The 17889-nt window shown below is 43.8% G+C and overlaps 2 protein-coding genes across 2 annotated transcripts in view; both read right to left on the reverse strand.

The window, feature by feature from the left end:
- LOC141147350 (uncharacterized) overlaps positions 1–4992 on the reverse strand; it is a 56634-nt gene extending 51642 nt beyond the window's left edge. Inside the window, exons 1-2 of the mRNA XM_073634590.1 lie at positions 4903–4992; positions 4504–4738 (exon numbers count right to left, since the gene is read on the reverse strand). Coding sequence (XP_073490691.1) covers positions 4504–4738; positions 4903–4992 — 325 coding nt within the window. The remainder of the gene's footprint in view (positions 1–4503; positions 4739–4902) is intronic.
- LOC141147918 (uncharacterized) overlaps positions 1–17889 on the reverse strand; it is a 496131-nt gene that overhangs the window by 300541 nt on the left and 177701 nt on the right. The gene's annotated exons all lie outside the window — the stretch shown is intronic.

Here is a 17889-nt window from a genome sequence, read left to right on the forward strand (position 1 = left end):
GAGCACTTTTCAATATGAACTAAATTATCATTGATCTGCTGTCCAGCCATATTCCTGGACTACTATACACTTTGGATGGATGTCCCTACGTCCGAGCCTCTATCTATATAGATGGTTTTGGACAGCAGTAACGTCAATAAGTATTCTTATATCTAGATGAATTGTGGTGTCTTAAAAATCAGTGTTTTTTATATAAATATTTTTTCAATAAACTACTTTTTGTAAATGTAAATCCATGCGGTGTTACTGTGCCTAAAAAGTAAAAAGTCCCTCTCCTCTCTCTCATCTACAACAAATTTAGGACGCGGCACTTTTTTACTGTGTATGCATCCACAGTACCACTCTGTGTTATGATGCATTCATATTGACAACGAGTGAAAATGGTTAACTACATCCAAAATGTCCTAAAAGACGGAAGTCATCCAAGAGAATACTACAAAGAAACAAACATAGGATTGGCTTTTTTGGACAAACGTATTACTCAGGCTGTTAAGGAAAATATGACTAAAAATTTAGAAACCAAACCTGCAAAGAAAAAGGAAGTGAAACGATTAGAGGGTAAAAACATGGTTTTTGAAGGAAAAGACCTGAGCCATTTCATTACTAATAAAACAAGGACGTCCTTTGAATTGTTTTGGATCCACGACGTGACAGAATACTGCCGTGATTCTCTAAGAAGCCATGTGAACGCTCTTAAGGTTGTCAATGACACCGCAGAAAGAGGAATTGCTCTGATAAAAAAGTATAACAAATCGGTCAGGGATGAATGACAAAAACAATTCTTGTTGAGGGTAGTCGAGCATCACAGAAAAGTCGTCACTAAGCGAACAAAACAAGGGATTGCATCGTTCAAAGTTGACTAATATAACAAATGTTTTGCCTATCATATTACCTATTAATCTTAGTGTAGTTTTAATAGTATTTTAAGTTTGTGATTTCTAGTTTTCCCAATAAAATTAATTAATTAAAAAATGAATTAATTGAAAAATCGTATTTTTTGCCTACTTTTACAAAACAGATCAAAGTGTGCAACCTCTAAATATTATCGAATCTTCTTGAAATTTAGCATATATATCTTTTACATCACTCAGACTCGGGGCGTAAGCAAAGTCTGCAAAAATTTTACAGTTTATTTTTTCCATGAGAAAATGAAACACCCTAGTGTGTATATTGGTCTGTCGGACGAGCATGCTGGAAAATCAGCCATCAGCCGACTCCCAATCAGCAGAGTGTTCTGGCGGGGGGATCCCCCTGTCAGAACACAACAGCTCAGCGGGGGAGATCAATGAATTACCCATGCATGGTTAGTACAGCGGCTCCAGCTGAAAAAAAACGAATAGTGTGTACCAGGCTTAACTGACTTTTGACTTCCTATGTACTGTATAATGCAGGGCTTTTTTTCTCAGAAATTAGGTGCAAGAACTCAACCACGACCCCCTAAAAAACCCCTCCCCCACACACACTTTCCAAACCCCATCAAATAATGGGTGTGATCAAATTTTACTAACGGTGGGAGGGTATTAAAGGGGCATTAACCGGTTCAATACAGGGCAATTTCACCCCATTCCTTCCCAGGCCAATTTTTAGTTTTTAGCGCTGTCGCACTTTGAACGTCAATTGCGCGGTCGTGCGACGTTGTACCCAAAAAAAATTGACGTCCTTTTTTCCCCACAAATAGAGCTTTCTTTTGGTGGTATTTGATCATCTCTGCGGTTTTTATTTTTTGCGCTATAAACAAAAGAAGAGCGACAATTTTGAAAAAAACACAATATTTTTTACTTTTTGCTATAATAAATATCCCAATTTTTTTTTTTTAAAAACACATTTTTTCCTCAGTTTCAGCCGATACATTTTCTTCTACATATTTTTGGTAAAAAAAATCGCAATAAGCGTATATTGATTGGTTTGCGCAAAAGTTATAACGTCTACAAAATACGGGATAGATTTATGGCGTTTTTTAAAAAAATATATATTTATTTATTCTTTTAGCGGCGATCGCGATTTTTTTTCATGACTGCGACATTATGGCGGACACATCGGACACTTTTGACACATTTTTGGGACCATTCACATTTATACAGCGATCAATGCTATAAAATTGCATTGATTACTGTGTAAATGTGACAGGCAGTGAAGGGGTTAACCACTAGGGGGCGGGGAGGGGTTAAGTATGTTTCCTAGGGAGTGATTCTAACTGTAGGGGGAGGGGACGCACAAGGGGAGGAGACCGATCAGTGTTCCTCCGTTCTGGGAACACAGATCGCTCTCCTCAGAGCTGACAGGCTGTGGATCTGTGTGTTTACACACACAGATCCACGGTCCGGCCCGGTTAACGGGCAATCGCGTGTGCCCAGCGGACATCGCGGCCACCGGGCACACGCACCGGGTCCCGAGCAACACGGCCGGGAATCCCAGGACGTCATATGACGTCCACCCAGGATAGGAGATCCCATCTGTGGATGTCATATGACTATGGCTGGGTAGGGAAGTGGTTAAATACCCTCCTTAAGAGCTTTACCATCTTCCACATGTCTTACTTTTGTTGCGTTATAAAATTGAAGCATCCAGCCGACTCTAGTATCTCCCCGCACACTGTAGGTGGCTCCTTCTCTATAACTTGCAGGGAGACCATCCAGTGGGGGTGTCGGCATAGGCAAGGCACCCCGGAACCTGCATCTTTCTTGTCCCCATCCTGCACTCAGTGGGAGCCGCTCAGGAGATCAAATCTGTCTGAGCTGCTGGGAGACAAGCTTTCATTGGTAAACACAGAAGACAGACTTCTACCAAGTTCCAGCTGAAAAAAAGCCCTGGTATAATGTATTCCTATGGGGGCACTGGGCTGTCTGAGGTGGCCAGTGTCTGGGATAATGGGATTGGCTCTTATCTGATGGTTTTCTGTATAAATTCAGTGTGTTTCTCTAATAAAGCAGTTCTTCTTCTACTTTGCTCCAAAAACTGGTGTTGCCTAGTTCTTTGCTATATTAGCTATATTCACTGGCCTTGTATTCCAGAGCTTGGGAAGCAGCTTCTTGATGGAGATACCAAGGTGGGGTGTCAGGTAGTCTGTTACACTAACATTTTAATTTTCTTTGTTTTTTCAAAAAAAAAAATTAGGGCCATAAGTTAGAAATTCTAAATCAGCTCTGGCTGTAGTACAAATTTTCAATTGGGAGACATCTCCCACTGTACCTCTTCTCCTACATGAGATGACACCAGTCTTCTGGGTTGAATAATGCCATGTACAATGGTGGACCATGACTGCATAACCAACTGAGTGTGACAGAATGATATGATTGCTGAGGCGCAATGGGCCTAGGTCCCAATTAACGTAACACCATGGGATCAAATCCCCCACCACCCTTGCCCTTTAACCCATTAAATAAGACACTTACAACCATTAGGTTGGAAAGGGCAAGGCCACAGCTTTATTAACTCCAACACCAAATAAAATGTAAACATATTTAACCAGTGCCAGTCACAGTCGTACTGTGAGCACTCAACCAAAAGTGGGAAGTGGGGCCTGTCCTTACCATAAGTGCTGGACAGACAGCCTACTTCCAATTTTCCATCAAGGGCATAGCCCATTACAGCAACATTAACTGCTGGCAAGGTCAAGAAAACCGCAGCAAGCTGTGACATACCATAACAAAAGAAAAGGGGGGGGGGGGGTGGGCAGCTCTTCAAACGATTTCTCTGAAAGACCCAGAATTCCCTGGGGGCACATGTTCCCTGAGCTCAGGCCCATCCCATCCCCCATATTTTAACCAATCATTCTCCTTGTCCCAGCACCTAGCCATGCCCCCATAAGTCAAGGCTCTCTTTCCCTAGGGAGGTGGCTCAAGAGGCCTTCATATCAGGAGTACAGTTGAGAAGCACCTCCTCCGAATTGTGTTACATTATAACAGAAAGTGTTTGAACAAGTACCTGCTTGGCAGGATCACCAGGCATTATTCAAATGTAAGCTGCAGATTTAAAGGATAACTTCAACTTTGGAAACATGTTCCTGCAATGTTTTGGTGATCCGAGCCATCTGTGTGAAAGCAGTACAGGGAGAAGTTCCCCATACCAGCTAACAGTTTTTTAAAAGAGAACGACCGGGTGGGGCTTCCGATCACATGGCCACATCATTTTATTCACAGAGTTCAGTGAATGAATGAATTACAACTACCGACATCCTTTGCAGCTGTTTAGTGCTCTGGAAGTTGATGGATTCTTCCTGTCAGTGTAAAACTGCACATATGATGTACGAGGTATGAGAAGACACCTCACACTGACAGTCTGCAGGAGACCTGCATGGCATCAGTGATCTGCTAAACATGGGTGCAAAACTTTACAGACTCCTAGAGAAAAATAGGAAATGCACATTTTTTTACCTCCTGTGAACTTATCCTTTAATATTGAGAATGACTTTTCAAATGACATTAAAATGTTAAACTTTATATGAAATTTTACTGATTGGATTTACATCTATATAATAAATATGGATATTATATTATCTCTTACCAAGATGACTTCTGTGGCGTTGTATCTGCTGAACATCGGTGACATATTTCTCATTGATTTGTTCTTTCTTCTTGGTGAAGTACAGGATACCGAAGGAGGACTTCCCAGAGTCTCTTATATCATAATGTCTGACATCTGAAACATGAGACCTGAAATGATCTGACTGGAGCAGATCTCTTATCCAGGAATAATCAATGATTTCTGATCTGGAGAAGATCCCAACTCTGTACTTTAACTACAATAAAAAAAATGAACATACAAATATTTGCATAAATGCAAAACAATTAGTACCTCTGTACACAGACAAAGAATTAGGCTAGGTTCACTTTATAGCGGGTCCGCAGGCTGCATTTGCACGGGAAATATACAAAACACTGCGCTCTGTAATATAAAACAAACTAAATCAGCAGCCGCATACGTTGTGACAAAACCAGTGAAATGAGAGGACCCATCCTGATGATCTTTGGAGGTTCGTCGGTTGAAGTTCATCCTGCCAGTTCCAGCATTCCGGATATCCTTCCATTAGCCCGGTGGGGCTCACTGCCTTACTGACTCCATGTCGCTGACAGGGGAGTCCACCGTATCCGGTAAGAGTACCCATCTCTTCCCACTTATTGATGTTGAGCACCATTGATGTTGTATCACATCCATGGATTCACACCATCCCTGCCAGTCCTTTTTGGACCACAACCATCCACTTCTGCCCTTCTTTCAAGTGTGTCGACACAAGTGGACATTTTTTTATTATTTTTTCACCTCTTTGATTTAGACTATATGATTCATTTATCACATTATTCACCACCAAGGTTAACACTTATGGACTTGATTTACTGTTTTCATTCTTTAATATTTTCATAGCGCAGCATTTTCACCTTGCATTTGCACGGGCATGGCAGAACATTCATTTGACTACCATTTTCACCTTGCAATTTCCCTGCGATTCCAACACCCGCATACGCACTGTGGTTTGAGGTACGTGGGGGAGCCATTAAGAATTTTTAAACAGCAGCGCATTTTGACTGTGGTTGGAATCGCTGCAATTTCCACACCCACAGCCACCCACATTAGTGTGAACCCAGCCTTAAACCAATGAGAGGGAGCTGTGCTTATTAGAGAGCTCTGCCTTAGACTCAGTAGGGGGCGTGTCAAGCCTCTGCAGAGAGATCACTGCTTCCAACCAGAAAGCAAGGCTCCTTCTCTACAGCATGCTGGCAGTGGACAGTGGAAAGTTTTCTACTCATGATGTGACTGTATATGGATATGCAAGAAGATTATAAGTCAGTGGTTTTACAATGCAACATAACATAAACATTTCAAAACCAATGTTTAATCATGTAAATCTGCATCTCACAGAATAAGACATTCTCTTGAAACCCTTCTAATTAGGGTATAATAATGAAGAGATATCTGTTCATTATACATCAATATATCATGATATCATATATCAATAAACAGAGAGCATCAGTAGGTCAGGATCAGGTGCTATTGTCAGTGACTGATGTGAATATATAACATGTATATGTAAAACGCTGCGTTAATTGACAGCGCTTTATAAGTACCTGTAATAATAATAATAATAATATATACACATCAAAGCTTTCCAGTGTAAGATACTGTACTGTTGCAGGAATGTATACAAGAAAGAATTACACAATTGAACTGTACCCCAAAGGAACAAATAGGTGCTTTCTTAAAAAACGGAAATGTTGGGGGCGTGGCTACGGCATGCAGGAGTGAAGACGTGCTCTCCTTGAGCTCCGTGCGGCCCGCTCTAAACAAAGCCTGATCAGCAGCATTAAAGGGGGCTTTATCACCCACAACGATGCCCCGAAACGCAAACCATCTCCAAAACCACAGCGGACCCCTCGAGGCCGGTCAGAATCGCTGGAAAACTACTTTTATGGGACTCGCAGAGGAACGGCAAGTACAGCCAAGATGGCGCCCGGAGGCCACGCTTCCAGAGCTACCTCCCCTATCAGCTCCCCACGCATACCGCTACCTTCCCTGCCTCCCCCCTCCTCTCCCTCCGGATCAGACAGATCAGAAAGGCTCCCTGAAAAAGGAGATGCCTGGGGGGATAGAGACCCGCTAAAGATGACTTGGAGAAATTTGTGCACAGGGTGGAGAAGGCCATGAGACAGGACATAGAGGACTTACAAGCTGACACAGCACATCTAGGGGGGAGAGTGGAAACGCTGGGGACACAGTGGGAAGAGACTGCTCCCACATTACAAGCCCTTACAGACCGCTGTAAATCGCAGGATCGCAGGATTGAAGCCCTGCTTGACCAAATGGATGATGCTGAGAACAGGAGCAGAAGGGTTAACATACGCATCAGAGGCCTACCTGAGGCCACAGGCCAGAGAGATATTGTTCCTACCCTGCAGGGGGTCTTTAAACAAATATTAGGCCGCCAGGCGCCAGAACATATTGAGATAGACTGGGCACATAGAGCCCTGAGACCTCCATCTGAAGACCCTGACAAGCCCAGAGACATTATCTGCAAACTGCATAAGTATTCTCTTAAGGAACAGATCATGACTCAAGTCCGCGGACTCAGACATGTGGATTTTGATGGAGCCAAACTATCTTTTTTTTCAGACCTCTCCAGACGCACGCTGATGCAGCGTCGTGCTCTCAAACCACTACTGGCAGCCTTACAGGATGCTCAACTGCCCTATAGGTGGGGATTCCCCTTCAGCCTATTTGAAACTAAAGACGGTAAACAATCTACACTGCGGAGCAAGGCTGATTTACCCCATTTTCTGGAGTCTCTTGGACTGCCGCAAGTGGACATTCCGGATTGGAGGACCTCGCCGGAGATACCCCTCCCAAACCGCCCTGAACAGTGGCAAGCGAATCGCCGCAGACGCCATCGAGGATCCAGGAGAGGCCCCCCTGCTCAGGCATCCCACCCTCCATCCCCTCAAGGAGAAACCTAAGAAGCAGAACTTCCCAACATGGGTATCCTAAATGTCCCCTGGACGTTATTTTCTCTTTTTTTTCTTTGTCATTTTTTGACATCCCCCCAGCTGCTGATTCATCATTTGCACTTGGTATTGAGGTGCAATTTTTGTGCCCAACACAATGAGCGGGTTTCACCACGGTCTCACCCCCCGTGCTGTTTCACTTACCTCCAATAGGTCAACTCCTAGGAGTTTTGTTCCCGTATTGGGAATTGGCGCTGCTTGCTGACCCCCACTGCTCCTTCCTACTGGGGGAGGGGTGGGGGTCACCGACCGGTGGCAAGGTTGCACTTTTCCTTACTTTTAGGGCTTTTGGTTTTCCTGTTTTTTTTTTATGACTGTTTTTCCTTATACTGTATGTTTATGTTCTTTACACCTGCAATAACCATGGTTTATCTCTTAGGCACATATTGGCGCTTAATGTGTCCCTCAGGCTACATCCTGACGATAAGATTACGCTTTGGATCAATCCCCCTCTTGCTGACAGAATGGCGGCCCTCCCCCATACTCTTCTACTATGGCTGATTTAAAAATCGGGTCCTACAATGTGCGAGGCCTGGGATCACCCTCCAAAAGGGGTAAGTTGTGGCTTGAGATGAAACATTCAGGGGCACATGTGTTTTTTTTGCAGGAAACTCACTTCAGTGCTGACTCGGTCCCCCGGCTTCCCACACACATATATAAGTCCTGGTTTCTTAGCAACTCCCCAAGACCCAAATCTGGAGGTGTTGCCATTGCGATACACAAAAATTGCCCCTTTATCCTAACGGATCAACTAACAGACCCCCATGGCAGATATGTGTTCGTCAAGGGCTCCATCTATTCCCGTAGGTTCACGTTTGCAGCTGTGTATGCCCCAAATAACAAACAACTTACCTTTATAGACTCTATCTTAGATACCCTGACCTCCTTTAAAGAAGGCCAACTTATAATGGGAGGGGATTTCAATGTCAGCCCCGACCCACAGATAGACACTTCTTCCAGTCGCTCGGCCCACTCCTTTGCCTTTTTGAAACACTTCAGGAAATCACTACAGGAACACCATTTAGTGGACTGCTGGAGGCTATTACACCCAGTAGATAGAGATTATAGCTACTTCTCAGCTACACACAATGTCTACACTTGTATAGACCTACTACTAATGGACCAATACTCCCTAGACTCCCTGTCTGGTGCTTCAATTGGCTCCATCACACTGTCGGACCACGCTCCGGTCTTCATCTCCCTGCGGCCCTTGTCTGCGGAAGCTCGGACATGGAGCTGGCGCCTAAACGAATGCATTTTGGATGATGCGGTAGCACACAAACAGGTGCTAGATGCCATCTCTCTATACTTTGATGAGAATACAACAGGCGAGGTGGGCATGGGCTCGGTATGGGAAGGACATAAAGCGGTTATCCGAGGGGAGCTAATATCTCAGGGATCAAGATTAAAGAGGGCTAGAGAAGGGGAATTGCAGGACCTATTAGGGAAGATTCAAAAAACAGAACTGATACACAAACGACACATAACCCCTACAGTAACCTCAGAATTGCAGGCCCTCAGGCAAGATTTATCCAGACTGCTGGATGCTAGGATCAGGGCACGAATGAGGCATGTAGCACACAAATTCTACGAATTTGGTAATAAGTGTGGGCGACTATTGGCGAGAGCTCTTAGGCCCCAACGGGCTTCAGGCCATGTACACAAACTGACTTCGACAACAGGTGCACCGGTTGTGCACTCCTCAAAAATAGCCCATGCCTTCAAAGAATACTATGCTCAGCTATATCACCTCCCGAGCACAGTATCTGGTCTAACGGATACCCAACGGACTGACCGTATTGCACAATACCTTACAGAAGCTCAATGCCCACAGCTGGCAGTTTCCATTAGTAAACAGCTGGATATACCTATCTCCCTTTCGGAAATTAAGACTGTGATTAAAGATCTCCCCAATGGGAAAAGCCCGGGTCCTGACGGCTATACTAACGCATACTATAAGAAGTACTCAGAAGTACTCTCGGAACCCATGTGTGCTTATTTTACGGCCTTGGCTTCCGGTACGGTGATGCCTAAGGAAGCTCTGATGGCGCATATCACAGTCCTTCCAAAAGAAGGGAAAGATCATTCCATGCCAGGGAGCTATAGGCCGATATCCCTTTTAAACACCGATGTCAAAATCCTAGCAAAAATTCTGGCCAATAGACTCAAACCGATCCTTCCGTCACTTATACACCCTGACCAGACGGGATTCATAATGGGTAGGGAAGCCAGGGACAACTCCAATAGAGCACTCCAACTGATACACTGGGCAGAGTCTTGGACCACAGCACATCCTCGTCTCTTGCTCTCTATCGATGCCGAAAAGGCATTCAATAGGGTTGATTGGGCTTACATGAGGGTAGTGCTGACCAGGCTTGGCCTGGGCCCCAGCATGCTCTCATGGATATCTTCCCTGTACAGTTCCCCAACAGCTAGAGTAAAGGTAAATGGTTTACTGTCGGACGCCTTTCCAATACATAATGGGACACGCCAGGGGTGTCCTTTATCCCCTTTGATCTTTGCTCTGACATTGGAGCCCTTGCTAAACAAAATAAGCCTTAATAGGGATATCAGGGACTTCACCGTGGGGCCAACTGAACATAAGCTTTCTGCCTACACGGATGACGTCTTATTTTACGTCTCGGAGCCCCTCATATCACTACCCAACATCATGGCAGAACTGAAGGAATTTCACTTATTATCTAACTTTAAGATCAACTACAACAAATCTGAGATCTTGTCCCTAAATATACCCATGGCTTTACGTACACAGCTGCAGACTGCCTTCTCGTTTACATGGTGCCAGACCTCCCTGAAATACTTGGGGATATACCTGCCCACACAGTGTTCCCAGCTCTATACATGTAATTACTCACTACTGCTCACTAACATCAGAACAGACCTAAAATCTTGGAATAGAGCTGCATTCTCATGGATGGGCAGAGTCAGCATTTTGAAGATGAATGTGCTACCCCGCATTTTATTTTTCCTGCAGACGGTGCCCATCGCCCTGCCTAGGACTTTCTTCTCAACCCTCAACAGCCTGTTTATACAGTATATATGGAGTGGGAAGTGCCCCAGACTAGCCTTTCGCACGATACAACGCCCTAAAGCAAGAGGGGGAATGGGGGTCCCAATGATACGCAGGTACTATGAGGCTATAGCCTTACAGCGTATTTTGGATTGGTATCACAATGTCTCCCTTAAACTGTGGGTCCTGCTCGATAAATTCTTAGCTGGCCGAAATCTATTACATGCACCATGGGTTCCCAGGGAGAACAGAGGTCTATCAACGCTGGTCTCTCCTATGGCTTCACACACCTTAAATGTGTGGGATGCCTTGAATAGGAAAGGGAAGCTCGCTCCGGCGACTTCCCCTCTGGCACCCCTAGGTGGCTTCCCCTGGTTCACTCCGGGGGAACACTCATCTTTTTTCCGTACGTGGACAGCTGATGGAGAGATCAGATGCGGTAGATTTGTTCAGGATCAAGGTCTGCTACCATTGGCTAAATTGAGGGAACTGTTCGGCCCATTCCCAATGGACGAATGGCGATATAGACAGCCTAAACACTTTATTGATAGCTTACCACAGGGGGTTCGTTCTCCCACGGTGGCATCGCCTTTTGAACGATTATGTATGTCCTCTATCCTCTATCACTCCCCATGCGATCTCAGTGTTATATGAGCTACTGCAATCTTCACAGGAAGAGGGAAAACTGGGATTTATTAGGGAGTGGGAGAAAGATCTTAACCACACCTTTACAGAACCTCAGTTAGAACATCTTTTCCGCCTTACCCATTCGAGCACAGTTGACACCAAAATGCAAGAGAACAGCTATAAGGTTTTGACCAGGTGGTACAGGGTTCCCTCTAAGCTCACTAAGATCTATCCGTCTCTTTCCGCCGCATGCTGGAGGGAATGCGGGCTTCGGGGGTTCATTCCTCCACATTTGGTGGGAATGCCCCAAATTACGACCATTCTGGTTAGACATACATGCTCAAATTAAACTCATTTTGGAAGTGGAACTCCCAGACTCACCACTGGAATCCTTACTGCACTTCCCTACCATTCCTCTCGGCCAGTATCGAAAGTCAATTTTACCACACTTACTTAATGCAGCTCGAAGGCTGATCCCTATACATTGGAAAAAGCCTCAAATACCCACACGTACCGAATGGATAGGGTTGGTTGATAATATTATGGCCGCAGAGGAATGGATGGCGAAGTGTAAAGACAAATACGAAAAGTTCTACTCGATATGGGCCATATGGATGCACTATACCGGTCAGGGAAAGATGCCAGTCAGAGGATCTTCTCAGATACAGAACCCCAATTGATCCTCGCGTCTGAGGTTGTTTTTGACAGATATTGAAGTAACTACCAACAGGTGACTGATGCACAGACGTGCTCTAATAAGCCCAGAGCAGTTCAATATGGTTGAATATGATAAGAGGTGTAACATTTCCTTTTCTTTTTCTTTCTTCCTTTGTCCCCCCCCCCCTTTTTCCTTTTTTTTTGATACTTTCATTATTATAAAAAGAATAATTACAGTATGTTATGGCTTACATCAAGGTTTATGACCTGGCATTCGGCCTGGTCTCAGGTACTATGGGTTCCAGTTAAACCCATACAGTTGACTGATGGTTATAGTCTTGTTCTGGGATCCTCCATCTGGGTGCAATAGGGGCGATCAATGGTTGTGTGAATTTACAAGTGTTGATTAGATGACAATAAATATCCCCCTACCATATTGCCCCTGATGTGTGTAAGATCCTGGGTAATATACATATTCATTTGATACATAACACCCTCTTATGTAATTCGTACATACTTCATATGTATTAACTGTTATGCTATGTCTCTCTGTATGTTTTTCATGGAAATATCTTTAAAATAAAGATTATATAAAAAAAAAAAAAAAAACGGAAATGTTAGGCAAGCCATAGATGACTCAATTTTCTTCCATGTAACACTCCTGTTCCATTATAGCTGCTGGTCTCACTCCAGCATCCTGGTTTTGGCTGTAATGCACTCTCCCTGTCTGCCTGTCCACCTGCAGAGTGATTGATATAGGCCCCTTTCACACAGGCTTTCTGATCAAGTCCGCCGGTCAACTTTTCATTTTTTTTTTTAAATTCTTTATTTATACAAAAGAATCAAGTATCCATCAAATACAATATACCACAAAATAAGTATCACATTCACCTAATACAAAAAATGTTTCAAAACAACACAGCATTATAGAGCAAGTAACCAAAATACTAAATACAGTGGGGCAAAAAAGTATTTAGTCAGCCACCAATTGTGCAAGTTCTCCCACTTAAAAAGATGAGAGAGGCCTGTAATTGTCATCATAGGTATACCTCAACTATGAGAGACAAAATGTGGAAACAAATCCAGACAATCACATTGTCTGGTTTGGAAAGAATTTATTTGCAAATTATGGTGGAAAATAAGTATTTTGTCAATATCAAAAGTTCATCTTAATACTTTGTTATATATCCTTTGTTGGCAATGACAGAGGTCAAACGTTTTCTGTAAGTCTTCACAAGGTTGTCACACACTGTTGCTGGTATGTTGGCCCATTCCTCCATGCAGATCTCCTCTAGAGCAGTGATGTTTTTTTGGGGCTGTCGCTGGGCAACACGGACTTTCAACTCCCTCCAAAGGTTTTCTATGGGGTTGAGATCTGGAGACTGGCTAGGCCACTACAGGACCTTGAAATGCTTCTTACGAAGCCACTTCTTCGTTGCCCGGGCGGTGTGTTTGGGATCATTGTCATGCTGAAAGACCCAGCCACATTTCATCTTCAATGCCCTTGCTGATGGGAGGAGGTTTGCAGTCAAAATCTCACAGTACATGGCCCCATTCATTCTTTCATGTACACGGATCAGACTTCCTGTTCCCTTTGCAGAGAAACAGCCCCAAAGCATGATGTTGCCACCCCCATGCTCCACAGTAGGTATGGTGTTCTTTGGCTGCAACTCAGCATTCTCTCGTAGATGAGGTATACCTATGATGACAATTACAGGCCTCTCTCATCTTTTTAAGTGGGAGAACTTGCACAATTGGTGGCTAACTAAATACTTTTTTGCCCCACTGTATCGCTAAGGCTTACACCATTTTCTCTTCTCCATATCTAAGGAGATGAAAAAATAGTGTGTCAAGGTTTACTCAGATGGACACCTCAGTTCCCTTTTCTTTTCTTTTTAAAGCAAGAAAAAACCTAACACAAAATAAAACAAACCCAAGGGCGATGAACTGTGTGTATGTATTGAAGCGGAGTCCCGCTTAAAAAAAAAAAATAAAAGTCAGCAGCTACAAATACTGCAGCTGTTGACTTTTAATAATCGGACACTTACCTGTCCAGGGTCCATGTATATGGTGCTATTACTGAAACCAGGTAAATATCCCTTAGATTGTTCTTCATACAGGCCAATCTCCCTCTTAAACACAGACCTGAAGCTACTGACGAAGGTATTGGCCAACAGACTGGTCGGGGTGATCCCCTCCCTGGTCAATATTGACCAGACGGGTTTCATGCCCGGTGAATCCACTGACACCAATTTGAGAAGGTTGTTTACTCACCTCCAGCTACCGGGGTCTGAGGATGGAACCAGAATTATTGTTTCGATCGACATAGAAAAGGCGTTCAACTCAATTGATTGGTCGTATATGCTCCGGGTGCTGGAGGTGATGGGGTTCAGCAGCATTTTTAGGAGGTGGATAACGTTGCTATATTCCAATCCCAGAGTAGAAATTAGATTGGGTCAGAACACTTCTCCCTTTTTCTCGGTGGGCAGGGGCACCAGGCAGGGGTTCCCTCTGTCCCCTTTTTTGTTTGCGCTTATGATGGAGCCCTTAGCGATAGCACTAAGAACGTCTAGTGAAGTCAAGGCAATTAGAGTGGGTTTCCTTTAGGCAATGTTTAGCTTTATATGCAGATGACATGCTGTTGTTTTTGGAGAACCCTGGATCATCATTGCAGGCGGTTCTAAAAATTTTCAATGATTTACCAGTTTTTTCGGGACTAAAGGTGAACTGGAGCAAATCCTCCATTTTACCATTGGATGTTGGGGCCAGGAATGAGGTTGTCCATGGTCTGCCGCTGAAGTGGGTTTCTTCCATCAAATACCTAGGAGTTAAAATTACAGCAGACAGTGCTGATTATGTGACTCTTAATCTACTACCCCTATTATCCTTTTTTTAAGCAAAAGGCACAGGCCTGGCAAAGGCTCCCTCTGTCACTGATAGGGAAGATAAGTTTGCTGAAAATGAAAATTCTTCCAGTCATACTCTATTTTTTGAGACATGCTCCAGTACGGCCTCCCAAATCCTTTTTTAAAAAACTAGAGGGCATTACCAGTTCATTCATATGGGCCCCCAAGCAACCACGCATAGGACTTAAGGTACTTCAGGAACCTTGGGGGCAGGGGGGTTTGGCCTTGCCTGACTTGAGGAAGTATTATCTAGCTGATCAGATGGTATTTGTCCATAAATGGTTAATATCTGATGAAGGAGATTCTGCAACTGTTGTGGAGGCGGCTCACTTGGGGTCATATGAGACCCTCCGGTTGGCCATTCACAGGGGGGTTGGGTCGGAGCTTCCTTTGACATTGGCCATGAGGGCCACTATTAAGGCTTGGTAGGAGGTAGTGGTGTTGGCGTGCCCGAGCTATTTGGGTTTCTCACCTCAGACTCCCTTGTGGGGGAACCCCAAGTTGTCTCAATTCTACACCTTCCAGGATCCTATGGTGTGGGTGGTCAAGGGAATTAAGTTACTAAAGGACATCACCAAAGATGGAATACTTCTGACTTTTGACCAGCTAAAGACTAAGCATAACCTCCCTAACTCATATTTCTTCAGATACATACAGCTTTGACACGCATTTCAGGCCCAATTCAGAGATAGGGTGGTGGAGTCCATCTCATCGGCTTTAGAAGACTTGCTTATGGTAGAAGACCTCCCTAAAACTTTGTCGGTCACATATAAAGAACTGTTTAAGAAAAGTCAATGGCTAAATGTAGAGAGCGATGGGAGAGTGAAGTCCCTGATATGGTTGGGGAGGACTGGGATGACATATGGGTGCATCCCTTTAAACATTTAGTCTCTGCAAGAGACAGGCTTATACATTTTAAATTTTTACACAGAATTTATTTTACACCAGCCAGATTGGCTGTAATCTACCCATCAGTCTCATCAGCTTGTTGGAGATGTGGTTTTTCACCGGCTGATGCCAAACATATTTTCTGGGACTGCCCGCACATCAAGACTTTTTGGGAAGGAGTAATAACATGTATAGAAGAAATTTTAAGTATACCTATCCCGTTGTCCATCAGAGTATGTTTGTTGGGCCTAGTGGAGGAGGTAGTTCCATCCAGAGCTCTTAGAACTTTACTAAACATTTTATTTTTCTATGCAAGAAAAGCCATATTATTTAAATGGAGGAACTCCGCTCCCCCTGGTGTTCCATTTTGGAAGGGTCTTGTAAATTCCATGATGCCGTATTATAAGGCAACGTACCAATCTAGAGGGTGCGGAAAAAAGTTTGACAAAGTATGGCAGGCATGGTTTGGCATGGAGGTTACGGCTGGCTAGTTCTGCCCTAGATCCCATATGAGGTAAAGTTATAGTCATGGGATATTGATATAACCAAATACATGAGGAGGGATGGGAGTTACTGGTAGTGGTGTCCTTAGGTTCATAAATTAGCAAACCATCAAGTAAGGTGCAGTGCTTTAGGGAGTATAATAATCTCATGCATACATTTGTACATCGTTTTTCTTCAGCTGGTCCCCCAATGGTAAATTAAAGAGAAGTCAGTTTTTCTTAATTGTGGTGAACTGTGGTACGGGATGTGGTATAAGATGTCACCTGTGTTAGGTAGACTAATGTTGGTTTCAAGTTGACCATGTTGGTCAAGGATTGGCCGGTGTTGTGCCGGTCAATCCATTATTTTTGTATGTTTTATATGTCCAAAAATTTAATAAACAGAATTTTCAAAAAAAAAAAGAGTGATTACCAAATATAATATACAACATGCAAAGGTGCGACATATCTATAAAAAGTTCTGGTATCTACTGGCAGTCGATCAAAAAATTTCCAAGTTCGTTAAACCCTATCCAGAGATCACTTTTAAACGCTCTCGTTCTTTGAGAGATACTCTAGTGAGTAGCCACTATCGTAACCAGACCATGCTCAAGTCTAAATCACCAGGCACCTACCCTTGTGGCAGATGCAACTATTGTCCCTTCATTTTAGAAGGGAACAATGTCATTCTCCCCAATAACAACATCTAGACACCCAAATATAGAACAAACTGCCAATCGGTCGGTTCCGTATACTTAATGAAATGTCGCTGCGGGGCATTTTACGTGGGAAAAACAAAGCGCCCTCTTTTTTGTAGAATTAGGGACCATGTGTCCCTTATCTCCAAACACAGGATGGAAACACCCATTGGCCGTCATGTGGGGCTATACCACAATTTTGATTTAAAAGTTATCGGCTTTTTTAGTCTTGAACACATCCCAGAACATGAACGAGGTGGTGATATAGACAACAAACTTCTCCAATTGGAGACGAGATGGATCTATTGTTTACAGGCTACTCAGGTCCCCTGGCCTCAATGAGGGGATTAGCTATAAGCCTTTTCTATAAACATAACCCCTTTTTGATCTGGTCACTCATGTTTTCTTGGGAGAATGTGCCCCATTGAGTGCCTTTCCTTTTCCCCTGTTTTGTTAACACTCACTGCGCTTGAGTACCATGGGACTACTAGACGTTTATTATTTTTATCGCAACTAATTCCAGATTGGTTGTTTAGGCCAGGGTTGCCTCTATTCGAAAATAATACATCTTTCGTTAAAGGGATACTAACACATACGGAGTCAATTATAATGATGTGCACATTGATACAATTTCCCATACATATGTGGATGCAGATTAGTGGTACAATGTTGTAAATTAATTATTGTAATGTGCAATCATGACCACACCTGAACCTTGCGGTTCCTTTTTTTTTTTTACCTCTTCCCAGGCTCCATTTTCCCTCATTTTTACCCCCCCCCAAGTCCAGTGCCATTTGATACCCGTATGGACGCCCAAGGGTGTGTACTAGGTTGGATATACATCCCCCTCGGGCTTTTCTTTTCCGGGGGCGTGCCAACCCGGCATACGCCCGCCTTGAAGTCTCCTCATAGACCTTGGCATCCCGTCACAACCGTATCCTACAGCCATTATACCAATTGCCAAGTGATTCACTCCCTTGGCTCAGCACTGTCTCCAATGGAAGTCCCAGTGCTGTTTTGGGCACACCGGAAATAGTCTTACTTCCGGTCTGTCGTTTCCGGTTTCGGGTAATCAGTCCTTGGACTAGGAACTTCCCTTTTGCGTTC

The sequence above is a fragment of the Aquarana catesbeiana genome, linkage group LG06 (genome assembly GCF_042186555.1).
Source record: "Aquarana catesbeiana isolate 2022-GZ linkage group LG06, ASM4218655v1, whole genome shotgun sequence".
NCBI classification, from domain to species: domain Eukaryota; kingdom Metazoa; phylum Chordata; class Amphibia; order Anura; family Ranidae; genus Aquarana; species Aquarana catesbeiana.